General features: G+C 44.1%; 2 protein-coding genes across 4 annotated transcripts in view; one reads left to right on the top strand and one right to left on the bottom strand.

Moving 5' to 3' along the window:
* STPG1 (sperm tail PG-rich repeat containing 1) overlaps positions 1–14,490 on the bottom strand; it is a 47,446-nt gene extending 32,956 nt beyond the window's left edge. Inside the window, exons 1-4 of the mRNA XM_046027020.1 lie at positions 14,382–14,490; positions 12,594–12,705; positions 9,884–10,024; positions 1,119–1,237 (exon numbers count right to left, since the gene is read on the bottom strand). Of these exons, the coding sequence (XP_045882976.1) occupies positions 1,119–1,237; positions 9,884–9,956 (192 nt within the window). The 5' untranslated portion in view covers positions 9,957–10,024; positions 12,594–12,705; positions 14,382–14,490. The remainder of the gene's footprint in view (positions 1–1,118; positions 1,238–9,883; positions 10,025–12,593; positions 12,706–14,381) is intronic.
* A 2,188-nt stretch (positions 14,491–16,678) lies between these two features.
* NIPAL3 (NIPA like domain containing 3) overlaps positions 16,679–20,059 on the top strand; it is a 53,717-nt gene continuing 50,336 nt past the window's right edge. For all 3 annotated transcript variants that reach the window (XM_046010869.1, XM_046010863.1, XM_046010875.1), the window contains exon 1: positions 16,679–16,816. The gene's annotated coding sequence lies outside the window, so the exon portion shown is untranslated. The remainder of the gene's footprint in view (positions 16,817–20,059) is intronic.

The following is a 20,059-nucleotide window of genomic DNA, read 5'->3' as shown; positions in this document are numbered from 1 at the left end:
TCCGTCCTTTAGCATTCTTGTTTACAAAGCAGGACCAGGGGGGCGCCTGGGTGGCTCAGTGGGTTAAAGCCTCTGCCTTCGGCTGAGGTCATGATCCCAGGGTCCTGGGATCAAGCCCTACGTTGGGCTCTCTGCTCAGCAGGGAGCCTGCTTCCTCCTCTCTCTCTGCCTGCCTCTCTGTCTCCTTGTGATTTCTGTCTGTCAAATAAATAAATAAAATCTTAAAAACAAAAAACAAAGCAGGAACAGGCCTACGGGCAAAGGGGCTTGCTGAGTACCCCATACCCCCCCCCCCAAGTCCTTCCTGACTCACTTGCCTTCAGAAGCTACATCTCCACCTTCCCTCTCCACATCTTGGCAAGGTTATAAGATCAAAAACAATTTCAGAATGCAGGAAAAGGTAGCTGAAGAGGATGACTCCCTCAAAAGAAAGTTATTTTAAACATCTTGGTTAAATGAACGAAGAAATTTAAAAACTCTAAGGATGTCTGTGAGGGACTTCAGCTCCCCTACTGGTGATGAGGAGAAGGTTAGACCCTTGGGCCTTTAGCCAGTGAAATCCCAAGCTGCCTGAGGACCAGGATCCCAGCAGAATTTTTCAGATCCAAGAGGAAAAGGGACATAGAAATATGTGGGGAAGAGGGTGAGGAAGGAGGAAAAACAGGAACAGTAATAATACTCCGTTAAAGAGGGGGCCTTCATCACAAAGGTAATTTTAAATTTCACTAGCATGTTATTTGAGGAAAACTTTGTTATTTCCTCTCCTGTCAGAGGGAGTGAAGCTGGGGGGGAGGGGAGAGAAAAAGATTTTCCTTTTTACTTCATATACCACCATTTTTGAATTTTATATTTTTATAATAAATTTTAAAATACAGTTTTTCTTAAAAAAAATTTTGGGGGGAGTTCAATGTGGCACCATAAATCCAGAAACGTTGTTCTCCCTGAATCTAATACCTTCCCAACTCACTCTTTAAATTCAGTCGGAGCCTACAATTGAAAACGAGGCTGTGGCTCCTTGGGTGACATCGCCCTCTACTGGTCTTGGGGGCAACTGCACCAGCCCGACTTGTGCGCCTGTTCCCTGAGGCTCAAACACAGACTTAAAAGTAGGTTATTACCTTTTTATAATAAAATCTCTTGGCTTGACTGTTGAATCCCTTTTTTTCTGATTCTGGAACTATTGAAGTCTGGCTTTTAAAAGGAATGGAGGGTTGTGTTGGATATGCAGCAGTAAAACCTAAACAACAAAAACAAAATAAAAATTAGCACAGAGAATTGACAAAGGTAGAAAACAAAGAGCACTTTAAAGTTTCATTTTGTTTTACTTTTGTTGTTTTTCCAAGATTATATTTTTAAGTAATCTCCACACACAACCTGGGGCTTGAATTCACAACCCCAAGATCGAGAGTCTCACGGTCTACCCACTGAGCCACCCAGGTGCCCCTTAATGTTTTATAAGTGGAATAGAAGAGACTTGCCTTTTGACAGGAGATAAACATGAAACTAATTTTTTAAAAAATATTCCCTTTACGGAGCACCTGGGTGGCTCAGTGGGTTAAGCCTCAGGTCATGATCTCAGAGTCCTGGGATTGAGCCCCACATCAGGCTCTCTGTTCAGCAGGGAGCCTGCTTCCTCCTCTCTCTCTGCCTGCCTCTCTGCCTACTTCTGCCTACTTGTGATTTCTCTGTCAAATAAATAAATAAATAAACCTTTTAAAAATATATTCCCTTTACTTTCTTTCCCTCTTGGTAATTTATCAGGCATTCCCCACCCCACCCCCAACCCTTGCCCCAACTCTTAAACTAGTGAGACTTGGTCACATCCCTGAAGATATTGTCTCAGGGAAGAGGGAGGTTCTGGCAGGGAAGACTGTCTTGCCATGCAGGAAGGGGGCACAAAACCATTCTAGAGCCACTGGGAAGAGGAAACGGGCACTTATCCTCAGTCCAGACTCACACCTCAGCCGAGTGCCATAACAGCCTGAGAGGGGAGGGAAACCCAGACTGAGCCTTGCTGTCTGGGCACAGAGCAAGACAAGTGTAAGTTAGGTTTCTGCTTTGTGCAGATATGGAGTTAAAGAACATAAGGGGATCATTTATGGAAAATTAGTCTAAGAGGCTCCTGGGTGGCTCAATCCTTAAGTGTCTGCCTCCGGCTCAGGTCATGATCCCAGGGTCCTGGGATCAAGCCCCGAATCCGGCTCCCTGCTCAATGGGGAGCCTGCTTCTCCCTCTCCCACTCCTTCTGCTTGTGTTCCCTTTCTTGCTGTGTCTCTATCAAATAAATAAATAAAATCTTTTAAAAAAGAAAATGAACTTAAAATTGTACACGTCAGGGTTGTGGTGTATAAATAATATATAAATTTCCTGTTCTCCTCCGCCCCCTGCCCTCGTCTGAGAGAAGTTCTCACAGGTAGGACAATTGCTAAGGCTCCACAGAGAGAAGCTCTCTGTACAGCAGATTAATTATCAGCTCCAACCTGTGAGTGTAACAGAATCTGGCTCTATTTTTCGACGTTGGTCTGCTGACAGCTTTTAAGCCTTAGCCCTCCCTCTTCTCCTTCTGCCCCACATTGGGTAAACTGAGGAGAAGGCCTGGACGCTCTCCCCTTTGGTACAGGCCAGAAGTTTAAGCCATACAAACCCTGACCCTCACCCCAGCCCCACTTCCTGACCACAGTAAAACCCCAAGCGTGTCTCTCTCCCCTCTCTCGAGGCATTTTGGGGTCGGATGAGGAAGCCTACCCTGCTCTCCCCAGAAAGCCTCATTACATGAGTAATAAACCTCATATCATCCTGATGAGTGTGCGACATCACCAGTCTTGACATTCAAGCCAGGCTTTGGATGGGGGTCCATCCCAACTCTGTGGGATGTGCACAACACTGAGCCATATTATCTCAACACCCAAGTCCCAACCCTCGCAGAGAAAATGTGTGCAGAAGTCGAAAAAAGAGAGCCAAGAGAAAGAAAGAAGGTAGGATGTGGGGGTGGGGGTGAGTTTGCACAGAAACTCTTTGAGGCCCATTTCTTAGTCTCTGTATTTTTGGAAACACGAAACTGCTTTTCAGACAGCGAAACCCGATGCCAACAGGGCCCCCTCAGGAGGTGCTTTTATGAATCAGCTTTAGAGACGAGGAAACTGGGGCCTACTCACTCACCCAAATCACACAGCCCTTCAGGGAAACAGCCAGGGTTTGAACACAGTTGGTCTCATGAGCCCGGGCTCTTAAGCTCCAAGCTGGGTTTCCTCTTCCTAAGTCTGGCCCAGGGTAAGGACCTGACAGACCAAGGCAGGAAATAATGGGGAGGCAGCAATCTGACCTAATTTGCTCAGGTTCAGGATGAAGTAAAAGAAGCAGAATAAATGTTTGGCTAGAAAACATCTGAGAGATAAATATACGCTATATTATAAATATACACTATATTTATTCCTTTCCTCCCTTCTCTCCCTACCCCCCCACTCCGACCCCATTTAGGAGATGGACGGCTAGGTATTTTTTCTTTAAGGGAACTAGAGAGAATAGAAAGCAGCCCAGGCAAGGCTTCCTAGCTTTTGTTTCTAGAAGTCTATGGAGCAACATCAGCAGAAACAGCAAAGAAAGGGGGCTTCTTGTTTTTTTAAAGGAAATTGGAAGGCCATTTCCCTGGGGGAAGGAAAAAAGTTTCCTGACTCAAAAGAAGATCAAACACCTGGGCTTCTGGCTTTGGTAGAAGCACCTGCACATTAGCAAGCCTCTGGAGGAAGACAACCAGAAACATAAGATTTTTTTAAAAACCACTCTGGATAACTGAATTCCCGTTTTCAGCCAAAATGGGACTGGGTTTGCCCTCCTAGCTGCAGAAGCAGAAGTTAAACACGGACAAAATATATGAAACGATGGTTTTCCGGGCACTGGACATGCAGTAACATAGGATGGGGATCCCCGAGAAATGGGAAGCAAATGGGTGAGCAGTAAGATGACCCCCAGCTTACAGCCTGGAGGAGTTTCCAGGCCACAGCCCAGGAAGGAGGAATCCAGGCCATCCTCTTGAGTTGAGGAAATGAATCAGGAAGCCCAGAAAGACCAGGCTTCTAGAGTTCACGAAGCAGAGAACCAGAGAAGAGAGCCACACAGAGAAAGAGGGGGACCTGCTCGGCGTTCCCCACAGGTGGTTTCCTGAGTATTGATCAGGATACGCACATGACAACACCACCCAAGGCTGGGGAAAAAATCAACCGGAAGAATTCAGTGAACAATAACACCTGAACACAGGCACAGGAATAGCTCCTATTCCCATGCATCGGAGTGGAAAGCTTTATAATTCCTAGAAGAGAGAGTATGCAGAGAGTTTTGCCTCACACATAGAGCAAAATCACCCATAGACTAAATGCTGGCTGGTCTCCAGTCGATAACACTTAACAGCAAGACTTGAAAGAATCCAACTGGTTCCCAGGAACTTAACTGCAGAACAAAGCACAAGAATTTGCAGGACTACAAAAGGATCCAGCACTCAACAAATAAAATGGAAAATATATGGTGTCCAGTTAAGAATTAATAGGTATACAAAGAAGAAAAAATGCAATTTGTAACCAGAAGAAAAATAATCAATCAAAACCAAAATTTAGGGGCGCCTGGGTGGCTCAATGGGTTAAAGCCTCTGCCTTCTGCTCAGGTCATGATCTCAGGGTCCTGGGATTGAGATCCGCATTGGGCTCTCTGCTTGGCAGGGAGCCTAATTCCCCCCTCCCCTGCCTGCCTCTCTGCCTACTTGTGATCTCTCTCTCTGTCAAATAAATAAATAAAATCTTAAAAAAAAAAAAAAAGTTCCTCCCTCAATAATTTAAATAGGTAGAAGATTAGTAAAGATGCAAAGACTTGGGGGCACCTGGCTAGTTCAGGGGGTAGTGTGTGTGACGCTTGACCTTGAGGCTGTGAGTTTGAGCCCCAAGTTGAGTGTAGATATTACTTAAAAATAAAATTAAAAAAAAAGATCTATGACTTGAACAATACTATTACCTAATTTGAACTAACTGCCATTTATAGCACAGTCTACCTATCAATTTTTTATAATCTACCCCATAAGACTGAAGAGGATAAGAGGCGCCTTGGTGGCTCAGTGGGTTAAAGCCTCTGCCTTTGGCTCAGGTCATGATCCCAGGGTCCTGGGATCAAGCCCCACATCAGGCTCTTTGCTCAGCAGGGAGCCTGCTCCCCCCACCCACCCCCCGCCTGCTTCTCTGCCTCCTTGTGATCTCTCTCTCTGTCAAATAAATAAATAAAATCTTAAAAAAAAAAAAAAAAAGACGGAAGAGGATAAGATATCTCCCAATCCATTCCAGGAAGTCAGCATCACCCTGACACCAAAATGAGACAGGGTCATTCGTGGTGGGCATGGAAGGAACGACTATGATCAATTTCCCTCAGAAACACACATGCAGAAACTCTTAGGAAAATTTTGGTAAACTAAGTCCAACAATATATTAAAAAAACATCATATATCATGACCAAGTGGGGTTTATCTCTGCAATGCAAAGACAGGTTATAGTTTAATGTTTGAAAGTCAGTGTCATTCACCATATTAACCAACTAAAAAAGAAAAACCGTATGATCATCTCAGCAGATGCAGAATGGAATCAGGTAGCATGTACTAAAAAAGCACATGGTTTTTGTCTGGCTTCTTTCATTCAGCATAATTATTCTGACATTCATTCATGTTGTTGAAGTACTAATGCTTCATTGATTTTATTGCTGAGTGGAATTTCCTCATATAGAAATATTAATCCATTGCTGATGGACATTTGAATTGTTGCCAGTGTGAGGGTGTGACAAATAAAAGCTGTTACCTACATTCCAATACAACTCTTCCGAGTAGACACACATTTTCATTTCTCTTGGGTAAATACTCAGGAGTGGGATGGCTGGATCAAATGTTTAATTTTTTTTTAAGATTTTATTTATTTATTTGAGAGAGAGACAGAGAGAGACAGAGAGATAGAGCACAAGTAGGGGGGAGCAGCAGAGGGAGAAGCAGGCTCTTCCCTGAACAGGACCATGGGGGACCTCAGGATCATGACCTGAGCCGAAGGCAGACAACCAATTGAGCCACCCAGGTGCCCTCAAATGTTTAACTTTTAAAGAAACTGCAAAACTCTTTCCCAAAGTTGTGCCTTTGTACGTCTCCACTATTAGTATACGAGAGTTACTGTTCTTCCATGTCCTCGTCAACATGGCAGTCTTTTTCATTTCAGCCATCCCATGGGCTGTGTCGCACTATCTCACTGTGGTTCCCATGTGTATTTTCCTAATGGCTAAGGATGCTGAACATCTCTTCATTTGCTATTTCCAATCTGCATATCTTTTTTGATGAAGTATCTGTTGAGTAGATACAGAAAGCATTTCATAAAATCTAATGTCCTTTTGCGATTAAAAAAAAACCTAACCAACTAGGAATAGAAGCAAATTTCCTTAATCTGATAAAAGCTATCAATGACAAAAGCCTATAGTAAACATGACACTGAATAGTGAAATATTAAAAGCTTTTTCCTGAGAGACAAACCAGGAGACTGTTGTCACTCTTCTTTTCAATACTGTCCCGGCTCTAGCAAGCACAAAAATCAGCAGCAATAAATAAAAATGTATGGATCAGAAAGGAATAAATAAAGCTGTCATTATCCACAGATGACAAGATTATACATGGAAAAATTTGAGGAGAATCTATAGACAACCTATGAGGGGTGATCACTGAATTTAGTAAGGTCACTAGAATCAAGGTCAATATACAGAAGTCCATTTGTTTTATTTCTCTATCAGGATACAATTAGAGAAGGAAATTAAAATATTGCCATTTATAACAACATAAAAATCAAATGCCTACACAGACATAAAGAAGACACATGTGATCTGTGAAACATTTTTGAGAAAAATTTAAGAAGACTTGAATAAAATATATGCACATGGATGGGAGAACCCAATATTGTAGAGATGTGAATTATCCCTAAATTGATTGCTAGAATCAATGCAATCCAAGCCAAAATAACAGAAAGGATTTTTATTTTTAGGACATGAACGAGTTGATTCTAAAACTTATATGGAAATGCAATGGGGCCAAGAATCACCAAGATAAGGTACGAAGCTGAAATATTTATACTACTAGATTCAAGACTTTTTATAAAGTTACAGTAATTAAGACAGTTTAGTATTTGGAAAAGAAAAAGTGTAGTATTTGAGCTGAATAAAGAATCCAGAAGTAACCCCGCATATACATAGACACTTAATTTATGACAAAGGCAGTTCTGCGGAATAGTAGAAAAAGAATGGCCTTTCAATAAATGGTTCCGGGTCACCCGGATATAGATACAGAAAACACCAAAATTGCGCATCCATCTTGTCCCACACACAGAAATGATTCCAACCGAATTATAGGCCTAGACAAAAAGGTAAAATAATGCAGTTTCTAGAAGAAATTATTTGGGGCGAGGTGAAGATTCCTCAAATAGGACAGACATACGCAGTAACTAAAAAGGAAAGGATTGATAAATTGGGCTGTATTAAACTTAAGACTTTCTGTCGATTAGCATACTTTTAAGAGTGGAAAGGAAAATTACAGATTGCAAGAAGGGATTTACTCTCCCTGTAGCTGACAAATGGACTCATTTCTAGAATGGTTTAAAGAACTCGTAAAAATAAGAAAAATCCAATAAAAAGGGGGCAAAAAGCTTGAACAATCACTCTTCCAAAGAGAATATTCTAAAGGTCAACCAGCATATGAAAAATTGCTTGATCTCATTGATCAAAGAGCAATGCAAATTAAAACCATTACGGGCAAAAGACTTCAGTGGTGACGTGGAGCAATTGGAATTCTCATACGTTGCTTGTAAAGAAGTGAAATCGGCAAAACCACTTTGGAAAAATGGCGCTATCCACCAAGCTGATCATAAACACATCCTAGGACCCAGCGATTCTACTCTGAGGCATAGATGACGTACATACATTCCACGTATGTCCCCACGACGTGTACGAGCCTTGTTAGAAAAGCTTCTATTCATAGTAGCCCCAAACTGGAAACAACCCAAATGTCCTCAATAACAGAATGAATAAATAATTGGCAGTGTATTCAAACAGAATAAAACTTTATAGCCACGAAAACGAGCCATTAACTGATACATGAAACATGAAGTTCAACCTCTCAGACATGAGTGGAAAAAGGCTAGAGAAAAAAGTTCATATTGTATGATTCCAATTCATCTGAAATTTAAAAACAGTGGCGGGGCACCTGGGTAGCTCAGTGGGTTAAGCATCTGACTCTTGCTTTGTACTCAGATCGGGATCTCAGGGTCATGAGATCAAGCCCACCCCCCCATGGGCTCTGTGTTCAGAGGGGAGTCTGCTTGGGATTCTCTCTCCCCTGTCCTCCCGTCCCCAATGGCACAGGTGTGCATACTCTGCCTCTGTCTCTCTAAAATAAATAAATAAATCTCTTTTTTTAAAAGTTCAATAACAGGGGTGCCTGGGTGGCTCCGTGGGTTAAAGCCTCTGCCTTTGGCTCAGGTCACGATCCCAGGGTTCTGGGATCAAGCCCTGCTTTGGGCTCTCTCTGCTCAGCAGGGGACCTGCTTCCCCTCCTACCTCTCTGCCTGCTTCTCTGCCTACTTATGATCTCTGTCCGTCAAATCAATCAATCAATCAATCAATCTTAAAGTCCAATAACAGGCTAAAGTAATTACTGATATTAGAAGTCAGGATAGCTCTAGTGTTTACTTTCCCAGAGAAGGGGAAGTAACAAGACAGGGCCTTTAGGATAGTGCTGCAATTCTCTTTTCTTGGTCTGAGAGAATGATTCTATTGGTTTTATCTTCATTATGAATATTTACTAAGCTGTATAATTATGATTTGTGTACTTTTTCTGAATATATATTATGCTTCAATTTTAAAAAGCATTAAAGAAGAAGAAATAGCACAAAGTCAAAGGAGGGGAAAAGTAAGGTCTGCTCTGAGTTGGAGAGCAGTAGGGACTCTAGAAGCAAACCAGGGAGGAGGAAAGACCCCAAGAGAAAGAAAAACCAGTAGAGTAAGGATCTTGGAATGAGATTTCCAGCCCCAAAAATGATTCCTAAACCCCAGGTGTGGTCCAGAAACACACGAACAAAACCAAAGGGAGCCTGTGGGCTGGGACAGTGGAACTCTCACCAGTGTGGATGGATAAACAATGACCTGAGGGCTTCCTCCCATCCCCCACCCAGGCATCACATCGCCTCTTCTACTGAGAGAGATCCAAAACTTGAAACAAGCAGAACATAGGATTTGTGCCCTTAATGGCTGGAGTTAAACTTGCCACCAACCCACAGTGGGGGCGGGGGGGGCTTGCATTAATTTTAGGAATCGAGAAAGTAGATCTCTTTACACCTCTAAGTGTGAAGATGGAGATTCTTACCAGAAAGGTAGAAAGAACAAGTGTGGTGAATAGACTTCCTCCCCCCTTCCCTCCTCATCCTCTTTTCACACTTTCTTCCCAGTCCTCACTCTAGAAGCAGTGAGGAGCCACCAAAAGCAATTTATCTGATATGTCTTAGGGTGGCCTTGTTTGTATGATCCAGAATTCAACATATTCCCCTAAAATGTGTTCTTACGTGCCAAAAAGAACATAGGTCAAGAATTCTCAGGATGCCTGGGTGGCTCAGTCAGTTAAAGCGTCTGCCTTCAGCTCAGGTCATGATCTTCAGATCCTGGGACAGAGCCCCAAGTCCTGTTTCCTGCTCAGTGGAGAGTCTGTTTCTCCCTCTTCCTTTGCCCCTCCCCTACTCATACTCTCACTCTCTCTCCCTCTCAAACAAATAATTAAAATCTTTAAAAAAAAAAAGTTCTCTCTTCCCCTCAAAGATATCTGTTAATAAATTCAGAAGACCTTTCTGTAATTTGCTGGCATGGCTGGAATATTTTTTGTCAAGTTGTTGGTCTTTGCGTGCTGAGTTGTCCATCTTAGCAAAGTTCTGTGATACGTTCCATTTGTTTGATGAAAAACTCTACTACATGTTCTTCTAAGTACCTGGAACAGCAAAACACAACATTTGTAGGGGTCATTTCACGTTAACTACGTTGATTGGGTTCTGTTCTATCTGCAGAACAGACTGAGCAATCTTGCGCATAGGGGCTGAAATTTACCTAGTTCTATGACCCTAACTCGCAAGCACATTGCACTGCCTGTAACGAGAATTATGTAAGTGTTCATTGCTCATGTTGCTTACGGAGCTACTGAAGGCTTGGATTTATAAATGTATCCTTATCAAGATAATTGACCGACATACAATATAATTCCTTAGCTCTAATTTTTGGCAAATGTGTACAATTGTGTCAAATGCCATCACAATTAAGACACAAATAACCCCATCATCCCAAAGAGTTTCCTGGGTTTCTTTGCGTTCAGTACCCTCCCAGTCCTGGGATCTAGCAACCATTGCTTTGCTTTCTGTCCCAACAATTGCCTTTCCTAGAATGTCATATACGTGTAATCAAGCAGTATATACTGTTCTGTGCAGGTCCCTCCTCTGTGGCATTCTCCTCTATTGATTCCAAACTCCCTGAACTCGGATTTTTATCTCTCCAGCCCACAAAACTGGGCTGGGCTTTGTTTGGGTACCCCCTCTCTGAACCGTGGCCTGGACACCGCCCCCATCAGGAAGCTCGGGTAACTGCAAGGCTCCCCTTGGTTTTCCTCTAAGGAGTTGCCAAATCAAGCTGTCTTATGCCTAAAACCAGTTGCTTCACGGGAGTCTGAGTTTTAGGTGTTAACTGCAGGAGCAGGATTCAGTTTCCATAGCTGTTCATCTTTCATGGGCAGACGAGTTCTATTTTGCCCATCTTTTTCTCCTCAAGAACCCACACCATTTACTAACGAAGGAAAGGAAGGAAAGAATGATGGCGCGCTCTACCAATCCTTTCCACCGTCAGTGTTTGTTCCTCACTTGACTCTCGCAGCGGCAATGCTCCCCGTCTTCTCTGCTTAACACTCTATACTGAAATTTTAATATTTATGAGAGTTACTGGCAACACACTCCAAGAAACTAAGAGATTCAGAGCACCAGAAATCAATAATGCTCACAGCAACACGACCACTCCAGCATAAAAATGTCTTTTAGGATCTATCAATGCAGCTACCATTCACTTACCACGCTACAGTGCTGTGTCTTTGTCTTAGTACTTCTACTAGGTACTCAGTACTTCTACCATCTACTTTCCTAGCTACAATAAAGCTATCTTATTTTTTAAATTTAATTTCATTTTTCAGTGTTTCAAGATTCATTGTTTATGCACCACACCCAGTGCTCCATGCAATACGTGCCCTCCTTAATACCCACCACCAGGTTCTCCCAATCCTCCACCCCACTCCCCTCCAAACCCTGTTTGTTTCTGAGTCCACAGTCTCTCATGGTTCATCTCCCCCTCCAATTTCCCCCCATCCACTTTTCCTTTCCTTCTCCTAATGTCCTCCTGTTATTCCTTATGCTCCACAAGCAAGTAAAACCATATGATAACTGACTTTCTCTGGTTGACTTATTTCACTCAGGATAATCTCCTCCAGATCTGTCCATGCTGATACAAAAGTTGGGTACTCATCCTTTCTGATGGAGGCATAATATTCCATTGTATATATGGACCACATCTTCTTCATCCAGTCATCTGTTGAAGAACATCTTGTCTCTTTCCACAGTTTGGCGACTGTGGCCATTGCTGCTATGAACATTGGGGTACAGGTGGCCCTTCTTTTCACCGTGTTTGTATCTTTGGGGTGAATACCAAGTAGTACAATTGCAGGGTCATAGGGTAGCTCTATTTTTAATTTCTTAAGGAATCCCACACTGTTTTCCAAAGTGGCTGAACCAACTTGCATTCCTACCAACAGTGCAGGAGGGCTCCCCTTTCTCCACATCCTCTCCAACACTTGTTGTTTACTGTCTTGTTAATTTTAGCCATTTTAACTGGTGTAAGGTGGTATCTTGATGTGGGTTTTTTTTTAAAGATTTTATTTATTTATTTGACAGAGAGAGAGATCACAAGTAGGCAGAGAGGCAGGCAGAGAGAGAGGAGGAAGCAGGCTCCCTGCGGAGCAGAGAGCCCGATGCGGGGCTCGATCCCAGGACCCTGAGATCATGACCTGAGCCGAAGGCAGCGGCCTAATCCACTGAGTCACCCAGGCGCCCCTCTTGATGTGGTTTTGATTTGAATCTCCCTGATGGCTAACAATGCTGAACATTTTTTCATGTGTCTGTTTAAAGTTCTTATTTTTAAAATGCACTAATGAGGTGAGCACAGCATAATGTTCAAACTTGGCAAATCACTGTGTTGTATGCCTGAAACAAATGTAACATTGCTTATCCACTACACTCAAACAAAAAGGTTAATTAAAAAATAAATAAATGGTAAAAGATTAAAATGTACTCACGTGTTAGAATTACAAGTGATTAGGAAAAAATTAAGCTTCCTATTACAATGGTGATCTAGGCACCTTATCAAATTTTTAGAAAATATAGGAAATTAAAAAAGCTTTCTAAAACAATCCATGACCCTACCCCTTAAAGACAACTACTGATAATGCTTTCTGGCATTGGTATGCATACCTGTGAAGCCAGGATGAGACCAGGTGCAGCCCAGGTGCGAACGGAGCCCCGCCCAGACGTGCCCTAGCTCTGCAGTTCCTTGTGTCACTGTTCATGACAAGATGTCATGGACCTAGAATCTCAGAAAAGAGTAATGAAGATATACCACCTTCCTTATCAATGGCATATGCCCAGGCAACTCCCAGGTGAGTATGAGTACAGTAATCAGGAGTATCCCTGGGTTCAAGGTTATGCTCTGCCACTTCCTAGTTCTGAGTCCCTTCATCTTTTCACCCCACTGCCCCCTCCATCAACTGAGAATGATAACAGTACTTTCTTCTCAAAGTGCTTATGGATTAAATACAATGATCTATATTATGAAGTAGATGATGTTGTCTGGTCCACAGTAGGCTTTTATGAATATTAGATTTCAACACATCCACAGGAATAATGTAGTAACAGCTTAAAATAATAGTTATCATTTATTGAATGCTTACAGTCTTCAGTACCTTGTAAAGAATTCTGCATGCTGTCCTTACAATAATCCAGTGAGGTATTAGCCTCATTTGGTAGACAAGAAAACCGAAGTTTAGAGAGAGGAGTTAGGTGACTTGCTCAAGGTCACACCAGAATTAAGAGATGGAATCAGGCTTTGAACCTAGAAGTCTGACTTCTGCTCATTCTTAACCACTATCATACCCACTAAGGTAGCATCCGCTGAATGTTAACTGCTGAATTTTGACAATTGGCAGCCCTGAGTGGATATGGTTGTTTTTTAAAAACCAGGATATTGCATATAGTTTTCAAAATATAAAGCAAATATTTGAGGCTATCGAATTTTCACAGAATGCTGGGCTTCCCCAGAACTTAGTTTGAAAATTCCCGAGGCAGTTCACCGTTGGGTAGTTCTGGTTACTAGAAATTTCCTGTTTATATCAAAGCTGATTCATTTTTTCCCCCCTTCACTCACCCTAAGACCACCCCTGGGAACCAGCCTGGAGTAAATCTCACTCCTCTTCCGCATTGGTGATTTTCAAAATACAGGTCACAGCCTGCAGTCTTTCATGAAGTTTTTGTCTGTCATGTATGTATGTGCTGGACCAGAGTATAAAATGCATTTCTTACCATAGGTCACAGTCAGAAAGTTTGAAAGCCACTGTTCTATATGACTATTCTTCAAGTCTTCGAAGGCAGCTGGCATATCCCCCCACCTAAAGCCATGGGACATTTTCAGCTTCTGCAATACCTCCTTGCAGCATGCGGATTCCTCTCCTCACTACGCTGGGGATCATCTTTTGCCCTTGTCATAAATTCATCTGGGTCTCTCATCAGACTGTCTCCTCAGACTGTCTTCCTTAACCAGTCTCTCTCAAGGAGCACCACCGCCACTCTCTACCCCTGACTCTGCCTTATGTTTCTCAATGCACTTTTCACTACCCAACACCAAATTTTACACGTATTTCTTTATTCATGGTCTCCGGATAGAACGTTCCTCACTAAATCCCCAGTCTGTTTCCTGGCACATAGTAGCTGCTCAATAATATCTGCACAATGAATGAATACAAGGGGTAGATATGTTCTAACCATAGTGCCTACTGATGTAGTCTTATACAACTCTTTCCCTTGGGAGCTACATTCTGTGAGGATTTAACTCATCGGACTATAGATACAAATGTGTTTCCACTCTACTACATGTTTTTAAAAAACACATCATTTGGGTTATAGCATTATCACGTATTTTATACACTTATACCTACATATTAATGTGCAATGTACGTCAATACATACTAAATCATGTATACTTTTTACCTTATGTGGAATTTTCTGGTATTTGCGTGAGCAGTTTGGAGGACATGAGATTTTTATCAATTCAGTTATACATGATGCTATGGTACATCCTGAAAGTATTTTCCATTTTTCAAAGCGTACCCAGGGAAATAATCCACTTCATATTTTTCCTATGAGAAACCAGAAAAGCATTCAAAGAGCAGGAAGGAGCTTTACAGCCAGCTAGGGACCACTAAATTCCAATCTCACCCTTTCATTTTAGGGATGGCTACACTGAGGCCCAGAGTGGGGAGGATTTTGCTGAGGGACCCCCAAGGAGCAGGAGTGGACCTGGGATTAGAACTCAGCTCTTTTTCCGTCCACCCACTGCCCCGGCCCCCATTCATTCACAGGCTCACAGAGGCAGAGGGGAGTCGGATGCCCACGCCCCTTGCAGGAGCCCCGTGGAGGGAGGGCACCCCATGATTATCAGTACCCCTTTTTGGGGGGCGGGGTCTTGGAGGGCATAGCATCAGGGAGGAGCACCTCCGACTGTGGCTTCTTCCCACCCTGGGGCACCAACCAACACGCACCTAGCAGGTCCTCCTCCCTACCACCCCGCCATGGGTTCCCAGACAGGAACTGCCTCCTACCTCCTTGGGTCTCCCTGGGCTGAATCTGGACTTCCCAGCCTCCCCGTTGCTATGGCAACATGGGCCTAACATTCTAGAGCCCTCCTTTAGGCTGCCTCCTGAGTAATCAGCCAATGGTTTCTTCTGTTTCTTTAGCGTGAAAAGTTGTTGGCCAATCATTAGAGGTGTTTCAAAAAAAAAAAAAACCACCAACCTTAGGGAAACCGCTAGAATTTTAGGGTTTGGGTTAATTACATCACAACTAATGGGGAAACCTAATAGGGGTTTATCTAAATGACTCCTCAAATATCTTGCTTTAGACCAAGAGCCTTAGAATTTTGCCTACCCGGAAATCCTAGTTAGAAGACTACGACTAGAGCGCCTGGATGGCTCAGTTGATTAAGAACTGCCTTTGGATCAGGTCGTGATCCCGGAGTCCTGGGATCCAGATTCACATGGGGCTCCCTGCTCAGTGGGGAGCCTGCTTCTCCCTTTCCTTCTGCCACTCTCACTGCTTGTGCTCTCCTGCTCTCTCGTTTCCAATAAATAAATAAAATGTTTTTTAAAAGGAAGAAGAAGACAACGACTAACATTTATCCAAGCCCTGTGTATAATAGTAAAAGAAAAAAGGCTGATACGGGCAACGATACAAAAACAGACATACAGTGTTCCTCGAGCCCCTCTTTGCAAGCTTCAGAGCAGTTACAGTGATCTTGTCACTCCCCAGCGCAGAACACGCAATGGCCCCCCTTTAAATTTAGGATGAATCCAAACCTCTGTCCCTAGCCAGGTCTGCTGATGGCAGCTCCTACTACCCACGCCCCAGAAAAATCTTGCACTGGCCACGCTGTTCTTTGGGAGGTTCCTACGAGATGCCAACCTCGTTCTGCTCTCAGGTGTTCCCTCCGAGCTCTCTCTGCCTCCAGATCTGAACCCAAACTGGCTCTTTCCCCTCCTTGGGGTCTGGGCCCGAATGCCTTTTCCTCGTCTGTAAAATGGGCATGAGCTTAAAGTCTCACTCAGGGGGTTACTGCGAGCATCTGAAATGAGATGCGTGTAAGTGAAAAGGTGTAAGCTCCACGCACGTGTTGATTACACTTATTGCTTACTGTATCCGCTGTCCATAAAGGAAGCATTCACGCAGTGCTAAGACCTTGGGCATTGCGGAGCGGCGGATGCGCTGGGAGGGTTGGTACATAGCGCAGCCAACAGGTGTTAGGGGAGCGCCCGCAAGGACACTGTATATGTCCCGAGTACGGAGACGGCTTTGTGGGAGCCGGGTCTTGAGGGTCGTGAAGGATCTGAAGGCACGCGGAGAGTGTAAGGTGGAGGAAAGCAGGAGCAAAGCCCGGGAGGTGGCGCTGAGAACTGGAACGTTAGACTCCTGGCAGGCTGCCCACCTGTCAGGCAGGGGAGGTGAGCAGTCACCCCAGCACCCCCGTACAGGCGGAGAGGGAGAGGGGTGTGTTCCAACGTCCTTGGTGCTGCCGCTAGAGGGGCCCCTTCCAGGTGAGAGCAAAGCTTAAGAGGGGGCCGCCTCCCCAAGTCGCTACCCCTACGCCTCAAGCAAACTTTGCGGCGCAGCCAATAGCCGGGGGCTGTCCCGCCCACGCCCCCTCCTCGCAGCCACTCGCCTGCAAGAAGTCCCCGCCAGCTTCTGACCGGCAGGCGTCCTGGCAAATCAGATCGTGGCCTCTGAAAGCAAAACACTGCAGCATCCAGGCAGCTCCTGAGTTGGGGAAGGAATTAAGGAGGCTGTGGTGGTGCGGATCCGGGTGGTGCGGAGAGTCTAAGTCGTTTCTCAGAAACCTGGGATAGGTGGGCCTCAGAGGAAACGCCGTCCGGGTGAGTAGTGATTAAGCCTGAGACGGGGGGGGGACTTGAAATCAGCCTTCGTTTTTTTTCAGGAAAGGTAATGCATTTGGAATCATGTAACGCCCCCTAGTACTAATACCCGCCCTTCTTGCTGTCACCTGCCCTGTGGGTCTGGGTCTCACTGCCTGGGGATGGGTTTTTCCCCCCATTTTAGCGAAGGGAGGGGGGCATAGGTTTGTCTTAATATAGGTGATGGCAGGCTTTACCAAATCAGGAAGTGAAATGCAGTAACTTTGCCAAAATTATTCCTCTACACGCCGGCTCGGGCTTCCTGGCAATAGCAGATGGCGGAGTTAGCAGGTGGGACACGGGGAGGAATTCTTGATCTACACTGGCTGCTCAAGTTATAGTTTCCAGCTCAATGGGAGGGGAGGAGTGTAACCCTTTAGAGAGCCAAAGCCCAGGAAAGGGAAAGGGCTTGGTGTAACCGGCACTCACCACCAGCCAGAAACTGAATCGTCAGGTGGTGGAAAAGGGCGTGTTTTATTGATTTTTTTTTTTTTCAGATAGAGCCAAATTCTAATACACTACTCTAAGCAGTTATAAGCTGTGGTCCTCTCATCTGTCCAGCCAGCTCTGTGGGTTGGTGAAATAATTCATTGAGATGGGGGGGGGGGGTTGGAATGGAAGCAAGCACCTAGAATTATCTTTACATTTTTTAATTTAATTTATTTATTTAGAATTATCTTTACATTTTTGAGTCAGTGACCCTGTGCTTACTGCTGGCTGTGAGGGCCTCAGCATTAAGGGGTCGCTGGGAACACAGAGTTGGCCACTTGCCTCTGGGGCATATGTTAGTGCTGGAAAAGTGCTCTGAAGGCAGAAAAGGAGATTCACTACGTAAACAATGTGCACCTTAAAAGGAGAGCAACTTGCAAAGAATTCCTCCAGAGCTTTTTGTCCTAACTCCTACCTTGCTGAGGGAGAGCCTCCTGACTTTGCAGGGGATGCCTCAGAGGCCTTGGCCTTCAGGCAAAGATGGAAGCTGCTTTTCAGAAGGGACTTGAATGACAGCAACAACTCCACAAACAAAAGGAAAAACAGAAACCCACCAGAACAGAGCAGCTGGTCCAAAGAAGGTTAGGAGGCCCAGGTTTCCATCACCCCATTGGCATGTCCTCAAGGCCTGTTTCCTTTCTCTGACATCCTGTGGGCGGGGCGGTTACAGCTGTGGGATCTCCGGAGTTGTGGTTGATTAGGCCTGAGTAAGCCATTCCATTCTTGACTGCAAGCTGCCCCAGGTGCTCCACGGGCCTGCCTTTAGCCAGTCAGTAGATGTGTATGGAGGTCACCATGCTGGGCTCTGGGCCGGGCCTTGGCAAGCTGCAGTTGAACAGGGGATTCAGGAGACATCTTTCCAGTTCGGGCTCCAGTGCCCCCTTCAGATCTAGGCCAGCTTGAAGGCCTGCAAGGGTCTCTCGGAGGTCTCTCCCTGGGCCATTCTTCCTTCCTAAGGCTGCTATATTCAAAACATTAAAATACCTAAATTTAACACAGTCATGCTTTTCACCCACACAAGGAAGTATAGTGAAGAAGAATTAAGCTTTCACAAGATTGCAAATATTCATTGGTCTTCACAGGGAGGTCTAGTTCTGGAATATCAGTTATAAAATTATCTGATGAGTGTACCTTGTATATATATTGTGTGTATATATATGTATACACACATACACACACACACACCATATGTATATGTGTATATATGTAATTAAGGTATTGAATATATACTGAATTATCTCATCTGGAGGCAGCAGCAATCATTGAATTTTGAGGCTCTTCAACAAAGTGAGACCTGAGCCAGATAGTCTTTCTGGCTGCCCCAGTGCTAAGCCCTGTGTCTTAGCATCCAGTGTCTCCCAGATGCTGGACACAGTGTTAGCCCTGTGACATATGACTGTGCTGTTCACACCAGGAACCAGCATTTCTGGGGATACAGCTAGATAACAGAAGGAACTGAAGTTGCAAGACACAGAAGGCAACTTTCTGAAGCCATGGGGGCATAGCAGAGGCTGTATCTGTTTGGCACATAGTAAGCCCTGCATAAATATTTGTTGCATGGATACATGAAAGAAAGGAGTATTGTGGGTCAATTCAATAATTAAGCTGGTAGGAATAAAATTAATACTAATAATAGCTGCCATTCATTTGGCCATTTGCTGTGCATGCATTATACTTGCATTATTTCATCAAATTCTCACAACAACCCTATGGTGGTGGGGAGTTAGAAGTGTTATTATCTGTATTTTACAGCAGAGAAAACTGCCTATAAAGTTAAATAAGTTGGCCAAGGCAAACAGGTAGCATATGACAGATCAAAATCTATAACATTTTTATATTAAAATAAACATCGAGGGGTATCTGGGTAGCTCAGTCAGTTAACCATCTGACACTTAATCTCAGCTCAGGTCTTAATCGCAGGGTGGTAAGTTCAAGCCCCCACAGAGGAAAAAACAAAAACCGTAGACTTTGTAGTAGAATCCAAATTTGTATGGATTTTTTTTTTCTTCTTCCTATACGAGGACCCCAAAGAAACACTTAGCACCATGGTAAGGTGCTCTGGCCATGCCTCCCAGAACCCTAGGAGCATATGCTTCATCTTTCTTCCTTATTTTAGAAAAACTTGACTTGCGCTGAAAATATCCCCCTGATGAAATTTACAATGGTCCAAATTACTATCATCGCCGATTTCACTTGAGGCCACATTATTACCCCCACTTCACAGTGAGGCACCTGAGTCTCCCAGAGCTGATGTGATCACACAGCTGATCTGGTCACACAGATCTTCTCCCAGGGGGGCCCAGTGTTACCTCACCTGCGCTCAGCTGACCCTCGGCAGGAGCTCAGTTCTTCTGTCATCCACAGACATAGCTTTTCTTCTCATTTTTTCCTTCCCTAAGTAAGAACACAGATGGTTCCTTTTTTGTGGCATTGGGATATTTGTTTGGAGTCCTAGAGAGGTAGACAAGTTCCGTATTCCACCGCTTATGTGTAGGGGAGCCTATGGAAAAGGGAGGATTTAAATTAGGATGTGATGGGAAGAAGCAGAGGAGAGAAGGTGACTTTTATGGGCCAGGGGAAAAGGTTCTGAGGCAGATGAACCACATCTTTACTAAGGGAGCCAAAGGCCTGATACAGTTTTTTTAATGGCTTCACCTCTCATGATAGGTTGTGTTTTGTGCCCATAGTGTTCCCTCCTCGGGTAACAAAGCTGGG

The sequence above is a fragment of the Meles meles genome, chromosome 1 (assembly GCF_922984935.1).
Source record: "Meles meles chromosome 1, mMelMel3.1 paternal haplotype, whole genome shotgun sequence".
NCBI lineage: Eukaryota > Metazoa > Chordata > Mammalia > Carnivora > Mustelidae > Meles > Meles meles.
Note: the sequence above shows the minus strand (reverse complement) of the source record. Positions and strands in the feature narration are given on the sequence as shown.